Source organism: Nematolebias whitei, chromosome 8, assembly GCF_014905685.2.
Source record: "Nematolebias whitei isolate Nwh7 chromosome 8, NemWhi1, whole genome shotgun sequence".
Classification (NCBI taxonomy): domain Eukaryota; kingdom Metazoa; phylum Chordata; class Actinopteri; order Cyprinodontiformes; family Rivulidae; genus Nematolebias; species Nematolebias whitei.
In genome coordinates, this window is record NC_056505.1 from 25,595,671 (window position 1) to 25,606,501 (window position 10,831).

The 10,831-nt window shown below is 41.0% G+C and overlaps 1 protein-coding gene across 1 annotated transcript; it reads left to right on the plus strand.

Annotated features, from left to right (window-relative positions):
• The first annotated feature begins 616 nt into the window (after positions 1–616).
• Positions 617–9,715, plus strand: fam219ab (family with sequence similarity 219 member Ab). Its single transcript, XM_037680504.1, has 6 exons — positions 617–895; positions 1,587–1,686; positions 3,219–3,324; positions 4,686–4,766; positions 4,865–4,919; positions 9,277–9,715. The coding sequence occupies exons 1-6, from the start codon at positions 818–820 to the stop codon at positions 9,433–9,435; spliced, it is 579 nt and encodes a 192-aa protein (XP_037536432.1). The 5' UTR covers positions 617–817; the 3' UTR covers positions 9,436–9,715.
• The last annotated feature ends 1,116 nt before the right edge of the window (positions 9,716–10,831 follow it).

Consider the following 10,831-nt stretch of genomic DNA (forward strand, 5'->3'; position numbering starts at 1 on the left):
TCTTAGTTTAAATTAAGATAAAGTCACTATACTGAAAATTGATTAAATCAAAGCTGAGACATTGCTAATTAGATCTCCTGATTATTTAAAATCATGCATTGTCTGATATGTTTTTTATATTAATAGGTTTATCACAGGGAAGAGGAGGGTAACTATAAATGCCTTTTAACTTGTTAGTCTGCAATACAAAAAGGAGGACAAATTAACCTAATTTTTCAAGATGAATATTTACAAATGCATAATTTACATTTGATACTATTTCTATCTTAACATGTGATTCTCGACCTGCCATTGTGTATCTGTTCCTCCTTCCTGTTCCTCTCAAACCCAGCCAGATGAAAAAGATGGCCGCTTGTCCTGAGCCTGGTTCTGCTAAAGATTTCTTCCTCCTACAAGTTACTGTTTTAAAAGTGCTATATAAATAACTTTGAGATGACTTGACTTGACTCATGTGGGAGTTTTTCCTTTCCACTGTCGAACTGAATTGAATAAAATATAAATAATCATGTCAGTGTTGGTGTAGGTACATATTCACACTAAATCCTCCCAATCACTGGTGGACCGTGATGGCTCTCCATAAGGCCCTGTCAGGGTCCCCGGACCTTCACTTGGGATTCCTCCCGGAAGTGGGTGGTGGCGTACTTCGTCACCACTGGTCACACCACCGTGGATGAGCCTGCTGGGATGAAGCTGGCCGCCGGAGAATCACAAGGAGACCGGTTCCGAGTCTGACCGCCTTGAAAGTCTCGGTGAAAGCGCAGCGAGCATCAGGACCGTGTGGTTCAGGAGGAGAGAGGAAATAACGCCTGCTGCCAAAATGATGGAAGAAATCGACAGATTCCAGGTGCCCAGTGCGGTGCAGGAGGCGGAGATGCAGTCAGAGATGCAGCCGCTGGTGAGTCGGGTTGTTTCCTCAGCGGAAACTGTGTGTTTAATCCAAAGAGTCAGGAGGTGCAGGGTGTTTAATGGACGAGGCCTGCTTCGCTGTGCCCGACGTATCCACCATCTGCCATGACGTGGTTACGTTTTTATTTCCCCTATAAACCGAAGTGAAGTGTTAAAATGACGGGTCTGAACGTGGTTGCTGTGTTAAGAAAGAGGATTGTTCCTCTGGACGGTCAGCTGCAGCATCCGTCATCATCACGCGTAAACATCCCGCATCCCGACTGCTGCATCCTCAGCATCCTCCGCGGGGCTTCGACGCCACCTGCGTCACCAAATCACGTTCATGTCCGGAGCTTTAGCTCGTGTTTCAGCATCCAGCCATACTTCTGTCTTTAAAAAAAAAAAAAAAAGACATTATGGTACAGAGAAGGTGGCGGTGCGCTCCGTGGCCTTTAGCGGAGCTCCGGGCTTACTGCAGCCTGCAGGGCGGCCTCTGCTCAGAACCAGACCAGAACCTCAGGAGCCTGACCTGAGTCCAGCAGCTTCTAGTAACCCCCAGGCTGGTTAGATCGACACAGATCAGTCATGCCTGTAACCTGTTTGTTCGCATTACAAAGTATTTTTGTGGTCAAAATGTCATTAACGATGACTTCCTGCCTGAGTTCAGCTCATCCTTCTGTCCTCACTGTGTCTGTCACCAGGATCCTGCTTCATCTACTGCTTCAGAGGCTGACTCAGACACCAGAGAGGGCGAACCGGTTACTATCAACTACAAGCCCTCACCCCTGCAGATGAAAATAGGTAAGAACTGTGGTGTTAGAAGAAAAAGGAGGCACAACATGGGGATTGGTGTGTTTTAACACAAACACTGTATAAAATATGAAATATAACCTTGAGACAGATTCTGGAGGAGTCCGATTAGAGTCTGTTGTTTTAATGCCACGTTCATCCGTTCAGGGCTGCAGCTACTGAACAATATTGATTACGCTGGTAATTAAGCCACAAATCATTTAGCTTTGAATATTTTTCTTGCAAAAAGTCATTTAAAAGTTTAAAAGATGGATTTCAGGAAACTGGTCTGGTCCTATGGTGAGCAGGACACGTCTTGGTCCTGCTGTTATTCAAAACCCTAAATATCTAAGACTGGTACCACACACAGTAACACACAGGTCTTTACATGTCCTTCAAGTTATTTCTTTCCTTGACTGTGCAAATATAGTCAAGTCTGATTATATTGTGTGTTGTGCATTGGTCAGTTTGACTTTGTGATCAATAGACTGATAAACAGTTTTAAATATTTATTATAATAAAAAGTCTATCCTTGATTACTGGTAGTAATGCAATGTTATTTACTTGTGGCACAATGTTAGTTAGAAATCTATTAAATGCTACATCACTGTTGTTGCGAACTCATAGAATATTGTTTGTTGCTGATGGGAAACAAATTGGAAAGAAGAGGGGATGAACACGTTGATCCCCCATGCAGAAATCTAATATCAAAGAATAGCAGAGGGGTTCTGTAAAAAGGCTTTAAACAACAATATCTTACCTGCTGTAGATAGCTCTTTGAATGACCTCAGTTTGGAGGAATTTAATTCTGACCCGAATGATGAGCGAAGAGCTAGTCCAAGTGGAGCCAAGAAGAAAGTACCGGTAGATTACTGCTGATTTAAATGCAATCTCAAATCATTCATAGATGTTTTATGTGACTGCTGTTTTACATAAAACATTAACATTGCCATAAGTTTCTGTGTTATTTGGATATGCAAATAGCAGCAGCAGCTGTACTTCTGGTACAGTCTGGATTTTTGTTTCTGCTAGAATAATCATGTAACGTGGAACGGATGGTGATGTAAAGGTCTATTAAAGAGTGTTATCATAAACCACTAGGACATTTTTTAAACTGGAGTTGTTTTAAGATTGCAGCAATTGGTGATGGCCCGTCACAGACGAGTCGTTTGCTTGTTCATCTGGCACGATATGATGCTCAGTACTTTGTTACTGAATGTGCAGAGTGTTGAGCAGTAAAAGTATTTTAGTTGGAAAAAAAAACATTTTTTGACTATGATTGTTCATAATATTAAAATCTGAAATGTATTGATGTCTTCTGAACATCTTTTCAAATTTTTAAGTTATAGAAAAAGCTTTGTTTCCATAAATGTCTCAACCATTGTTTAGTTTTTATTTCTTAATTTGCAAGCGGTATCTAAAAATATTCTTTGAGTCGTAAAATATGTTCATCACAAACTGTTTTCAAAGTCTTATATTATTTTGAAGTTTATTTTGTGAGTTCAAGTCGTTTATGTGTGCTTTCGTTTGTGTTTCGTGTGCAGAGAAACAAAGAGAGCTGGCCAGGAAGGGTTCAATAAAGAACGGCTCCACTGTAGGTAGTCCAGTCAACCAGCAGCCCAAGAAGAACAACGTCATGGCCAGAACACGGTGAGATGTGAGCTCTGTGCTCAGAAAATGTGTGGACACTTCTGTCAGTAAAGTGTTTGGTGGCAAAGATAACAAATGTGGGGAAACTGTTCTGGTTTAGTGTTTTTATGGCTGGCATGAGGCTCAGCACCGTCCTCCCTGTGGTTATCAAACTTTATAACTCCTCCCCTTTTCTACACATAGGATAATAAAATTAATCCTGCACCACAATAAACTAATGTTTCTGTCTGTACCTGACCTGTTTAAAACCTTATTTGTTGGTATATATTCTCTGTTGTTGTTTTTTTTCATATTTTGCATGATTCCTTGTGTATGTTCCTTTGTACTGAAACTCTGGCACAACAATTTCCTGCAGGATCAATAAAGTTATATCTTATCTTATCTTATCTTAAATATGAGGTCATGGTCCTCAGTCAGAAAAGTGTGGATTGCCCTCTCTGGGTTGAGGGTGAGGTTCTGCCTCAAGTGGAGGAGTTCAAGTATCTCGGGGTTTTGTTCTTGAGTGAGGGAAGAATGGAGCGTGAGATCGACATATGGATTGGTGCAGCTTCTGCAGTATTGTGGACACTGTTCTGGTCCATTGTGGTGAACATGGAGCTGAGCTGTAAGGAGTAGCTCTCTGTTTACCGGTCAGTTCACGTTCCTACCCTCACCTATGGTCTCGATCTCTGGGTAGTGACTGAAAGAACAAGATCACGGATACAGGCGGTTGAAATGATTTTCCTCTGCAGGGTGGCTGGACTCTCCTTTAGAGATAGGGTGAGAAGTTCAGTTATCCGGGAGAGACTCGGTGTAGAACCGCTGCTCCTATGCATAGAGGAGCCAGCTGAGGTGTTTCAGGCATCTGCTAAGGATGCATACTGGGTGCCTCCCAAGGGAGGCATTTTGGGCATGTCCGACTGGGAGGAGAACCTGGGGAAGACGCAGGACATGGTGGTGAAACTGCGTCTCTTGACTGACCTGGGAACGTCTCAAAATTCTCCCAGACAAGCTGGAAGAGGTGGCTGTGGAAAGAGAGGTCCGGGCCCCCTGCTGCCCCCATAACTCGACTGGAACAAGAAGAAGATAATGAATGGATGGACGGACATATGGATGTTTTCCCAGTATGAGTCAGGCAGTAAGGCTGCAGAAACAGTAGTATTGATTCAGGGTTCGTAAAATGTCTGTGCCAGACATCAGACCTCCTTCATTCCTCCGTTCTTCCTGTAGTTCAGCAGTGGTTCTGCCTCCGGGCCCGCCTTTATTTCCTCCCATCGTTTCTGCCTGTTCTTCTTGTACTCACCTCTTCCTGTCTTTCCCACACCTCTTCTAGTCTGCTCCTGATCTTTTGTGTCTTTGTCCTCTCTTTCACCTCGATTCAGGTTGGTAGTGCCCAATAAAGGCTATTCGTCTTTAGACCAGAGTCCAGACGAAAAGCCCTTGGTGGCCCTAGACACAGACAGGTAAACGCACACCTGAATGCCCTCTTTCTTTTCAAAAGCACATTTATATAACACTTGTAATAAATACATGATGATGATGATTCGTCTTTACGTTTCAGCGATGATGATTTCGACATGTCCAGATACTCATCATCAGGATACTCTTCTGCTGAGGTGAGATGAGAGCGCTGCTCATGTTATGTTCCCTCCATCCTTCATTTTTTTTATTCCATTTCTTCACGCTTGTTAAGAAACTCAGAGCGAGACTTATTTACATTTATTTATTTGCTTATCTGTGGCAATTCTGTAGAGGTGTGCCGTCTCTGCAAGCTCTAACCCAATCAGAAATGTCTAAACAGGTTTTCCTAAAAATAAATCTCTGGATTTTGTAGCATCCTTTCTTCCTTTAACTCTGACCAGTTCCCCATGATGGTGCCACCCTTATGCTTCACTCTAGGGATGGTGTTCTCCGCATGTTTTAAGGCGTTTACCTTTTGGTAAATTTCCCACACCCTCCAGCTTGTAAGTTTATCGGGGCTGTTGTATCTCAGTGGTCAGTGCCGAGGTCCTAAGGCTGCAGGTTCAAGCCCAGGTTGCATAAGGAAAGGCGTGTAGGCGTGTAACAAATGCCTGAACATTCATGCGAGACAGCTCGCTGTGGTGACCCCTGCAGAAGGGAGCAGCCGAAACAACAACCCAGTTTGTAAGATTTTAGTGGATGACCCTCTGTTAGCAGGTTTTAATGGCATATTTTTTTCATTCTCTAATGAAAGATTTAATGTTCTCCATGGGATGTTATGAGATTTTTTTTTCATCAACCAAACCTGATCTGTTTTTTTCCCACAACTTTGTCTCGGACTTGTGTGGAAAGTTCCTTGGTGTTCATGCTGCCTCTTGCTCGTAGAGGTGTTGATTCTGGGGGCTGCTACAACAGGTGTGCAACATTTGACACTTAGATTGACCGCACACATTAACCTTATTTATCTACTGTAATAATGAAGCTTCTAATGGATTGTTGTGGTATCAAAACAAAATGGATGAATTCATATGCACGACGTTTTAGTTTTGTATTTTATTATTTCTATTTAACTCAATGGATTGATTATTTTGTCGGCTCATTCTTTATATTCGCGTTTAAATATCGCTTTAAATTCTAAAAGAATACCAAAGGGGTGAACACATTCACAACCCACTGTGTATTTAATCGATTGCACAACATAATTTGGTGTCGTTTCTACATAATAAAACCTTTTTATTATTATTTAAAATCACAAGAAGTATCACAGCAGGGTTGTCATCATCATAGCAAAGATCCAAGTGATGATGCTTGCAGCCATCTGTGAGTGAAAACGCTTCATCTTGCTCTGCCATGGTTACCACTTTAACCTTCTACTGATCTCATTCACAAACACCGCCAGGCTCGATGTTTGTGCACCGTCAGCCCCAAAACTCAACGGACATGAGTCACAGAACAGGAGCACGTTGTGGTTCACTGTTTCGTTTTCTTCTCGGGTTTGATATGTACCAAAGGTCAACTTTTTATGTTATGGGTCAAAGCTTGTTACCAGATGAGTTGAAAATCAGTGCAGTTTCTATAATATTTAAGCTTAACTTCCCATTGAATTTTTAAACGTATTTTCTAGTCTCTTATTTACCATAATTAAACTAGAGAAATGTATATATGGAGTTTTGGCTGAATTAAAATAAAGACTCAGAGTCAACCATGAACACATTTAGTTCTAATTAGAGTTTAGTAAAAACTATTTAGCCCTGACCCGATGAATTCACGTTGGAAAAAGTTGTCCTTACTTAAACTTAAACACATATGTACTGACATGCAACTGTTATGAATTCATTAGTGCTTTCGCAATGGAGTGACGCAAAATTAGTTAGCTTATTGTTTATTTGTCATATGCAGGTCAACACAAGGTCAGCAATGCAATGAAATGCTCAGGACGAGAACAACCGTCCAGACTCATCAAAAATAGCAACAAATACCACCACATGCAACAAAAGTACGAAACAAAGCCCCAAAATGTGAATAAGAAATACAACATCTACAAGGTCCAAAAGAAATATAGTAAACAACATGGTAGAATACAGCGGTGCAAGTAGGATGCATCAGTACGAACAAGTACCTCACAGGCAGTAACACTGCTTAAATACACATGATACATAATGCACACAACATACACCACACAGGATGTGCAACAGGCCAGTGCACAGGCAGTGAGCAGCATTGGGATGAACTGAACAACGATGGAAAGGCAGCGACACACATGATACAGCCACTCAGTGCAGCAGCAACAAACTTATTAGACGTCACAGATGTGACAGTTCTGTCGAGTCAGTAGACAGAGAAGTCATCCGGAGCCACAGCACAGTCGAGGATGGGCGGCTTCAGACATGTTTCCAAAAAGGCAAAGACGCTGCAATCCCTCGTGTCCCAGTTGCAATAAATCCGTGTGCGCAGGTCAACCGGTCTAGTCCTTAGAGACTGAAGGCCCAAAAGCAGGACTGAGGGGAGAGGGGGGTTTGCTGCATGTCTGGCAGGTCCTGCACAAAACACCGGCTCGTTTCCCTCGCTGTGTTTTCCTCTTACGGTGTCCAAGTAAACAAAGGACCCAGGAGAAAATGTCCACCGCAGAGTCTCCAGACATCATCCCAAAGTCCCCGCTCACTGACAATCGCAACTCTAAAAGTGTGTTGTAGTCATACCCGCAGTGTGGAGAGCAGTGCAGGCGCAAAAAGCTAAAAAAACAAAACATGTGCAAGTCGAAGCGGAGCTCTCGTCAGCGCTGCCATGTTGCGGCGCACGTTTATGACATCTCTTTATTAAATTAAAACTGTTCAGTTCAGTATTGTTAACAAATATTCCTCTTCCAGCACCTGTTGGGTTGTTCTTTTTTTTAATTTTTTTATTAAAAAGTAAAAATTTGACATCGCAGTGTCACATGATTCTGCGTTCTGGGCTGAGGCAGACAAAATAAGGTTTAAAATCAATCCATTGCTCAATTTTTCTTCAAAGTAGAATTTTTTTTTTTTACTTTGTTACATATTTAAGAACTAATTATTGCAAAGTAAAACGGTTTTTTTTATTTGCAGAAAATAAAATTGAAGAATTTTAGGAAGATAAATTTAAGTTCTCCCAAATAAGCATCAATTAGCGAGTAAATAGGGGGAAGTTTTGAGCCTTTGAGACATAATAAGCATCACAGAAAAAAGGAATGTGGCTCAACATCATCCAGTTTTTGTGGAAATAATGCCACTTGTTTTTCATTGAGTTTCCTAAATGCATTTATTTGTGATACCAGTTCAATGATGAGAAGTTTGGGAAAAAGATATATATTTTAAACTTTTAATTTGAGTTTTGATGCTTACTTAGCACAAATGGTAAAAACAAACACAAATCAGGACAATCTAAAACCTATGAAACTAAAGATTATGACAGACAGCATCAGTAAATATATTTTTCTTACACACATTCTGAGCAGACAAAAAGTCATGAACAGTCTTTCAAGTTACACAAAATCTGTTCCCCCATCATCTTTCTCCCAGTTCTTTTTGTAGCCAGATGAAATATATTATTTTTTTCCAGTAGGTGGGGATGTTTAATCGTGTTACTGGTGTTTTGTAACAACCTTCTTGCTTGCTACCAGCATGATTTCCAAATGTTAAAGTCATGTTTGTTCACGCCTTCAGGGATGTGTCTGAGACGTAAATGTTGTTCTGAAAAAAAGAGGGGGATGATTGTAATCACATCTTTCTGAAAGGGCTGGATAAATCAGCAGGTCCAAAAACATCTGGGTTAAAAAAAATATATAGATTCAACACACTCCCTGCAGCAGCACAGCTGGGCATCGTCGTGTTTCTGTGTAGGAGTAATAAGGAAGGAAATCTGATTGTTGTTGTGTGAATTAGTTGAAGAGGGTTGTTTTCCATGATTGAAGACATTCTTCTTCAGCGATATCAGTGTCCAGTTTCCTCTCCTGTCACTGTTTTACATAATATGTGCTCTCTTTGCTCAGTGATTTAAAGCTATGATACAATGAATTTACTCACAAGACCAGTGACAACCCCTGATTTCAGCATTCAGGAAAAAAACCTGAATAACTTACGGGATTTCACTTGGCATGGAATCTTTTAAAGCAGTGGTGCCCAACCCTGGTCCCTGAGGAACACCACTCTGCATTTTTTAGTTGCTCCTCTGCTCCAGCTCACCTGATTTGAATGAAAGGGTGATTAGCAGGCTTATCCCGAACTTAAGGAAGTAATTAAACCACTGAATCAAGTGTGTTGGAGCAGAGGAACAAAAAACTAAAAATGTGCAGGATGGTGTTCCTCAGGGACCAGGGTTAGGCACCACTTTTTAAAGGATGTAACCACAGAGCTGCAGGTGTGTGGAGAACTCCAGCTCCTCAGCTACAGATCATCAGAACTGAACAGGGGACACCCTTGTACAAGCTTAAAATATATATATTACATATTATATACACATCCAACACACATTTGTTTAATATCTATTTTTCAGCAAATCAATCAGGATCTGAACATTCAGCTGCTGAAAGACGGTTACCGCCTAGACGAGATCCCGGACGACGAGGACCTGGATCTGATCCCGCCCAAATCCGTCAACCCCACCTGCATGTGCTGCCAGGCAACCTCATCCACAACCTGCCAAATCCAGTAACCCCCACCCACCCTGACCCCCACCCCTTTCCATGTAACACAACCCCACCCCCCTCCATCCGCTGTGAGTTTACCTCGGCATCAGTGAGGCATTCGTAGGATATTGTCATAAAAGTTAAGCGCTATGATGACAACATCAAATAATCCATTTAACAAACAGAATTAAAATCTAGAAAGGACACAAGAATAATCAGTATGTGATAATAACGTTAGTAAAGTGGTGGATTCCTCCTATGGTAGGACCTGCTTTCCGTTTCAGCTTCTTTCAAGGTGGTGATGTAACATATCATATCACACTGACTGTAGTTACAGTCAAGAAAAGGTCATTAGATGCTGATTTTAATATTCCTGAACAAGAAATATTATCAGACCTGCTGACTGCTTTACCTCCCTCAACTCTGATTTGCCTCTTTTTATAGTTTTAATTTCAAAGCTTTGATGAAACTAAGAAATGAACAAGATGTGACGATGAGAAGTATAAAACCCACTTACTCTGGTACCTTATTCGTCTTACTGTACAGGGTTGTTATGTAGCACAGGCTCACTCTCATCCATCATGTCCTTTGCCCCACTATTTTCCATCCCTTAGACTAAAGAAGACTGAACAGGAATGACTCTGGAACAAAATGCATGAAGTTTTTTTTGCATATTTTTTATTTTATTTCATTTTTTGCATTCACGTCATTCTGCTGTGGCACAAGCTTGACTTGCAATATTCTGAGTTTGCACACTTTGCTTTTAGTTTTATGGGGCTCATATCATGATTTCTATCCTGCAGTGACACTTAACTGTCATAAAAAGGAAGATTACAGTTTTTAGCCAACGCTCACTTGATTCATGTATTAGCAAGGCCAAAGGAACTAAAGGGAGAATAGGGTTGGACTTTAGACCAATTATCTGGCACATTGTGTTGCGTTAGAGCCTCACTTTTACTGTCTTGAAATGATTACAGCACACTGCAGAGCATTAGTCACAAACAAGTTCAAATCAGAAAGATCTTGCCTCTCTTCTTGCACATGCATGCACACAAACTAGGGATGCACAATATTGGATTTGTGGCTGATATCCAATATGCCAATAAGTTACAATTTATTTGACCGATACCGATACCTTTTTTTCCCCCCCTAGACCTACTTACAGAGACTACATAGCTTTCTCTGCTGTGGAATTAAAATAATACATTATTCTACAGGGTCTTAGTCAATTTGGCCTTCTACCAAATGCAGATGCCAAAAAGGGGACTGAAAATGATGTAACACTTCAACTTGGATTATGTTTAATGTCAAATTTATTAATTACATTTACTCTTTCTAACACAAACACTCGAACAATGCACATTTGTAAATTTTCACAAATCTACACTCAACGGCATTATATATATATATACAGTATATATA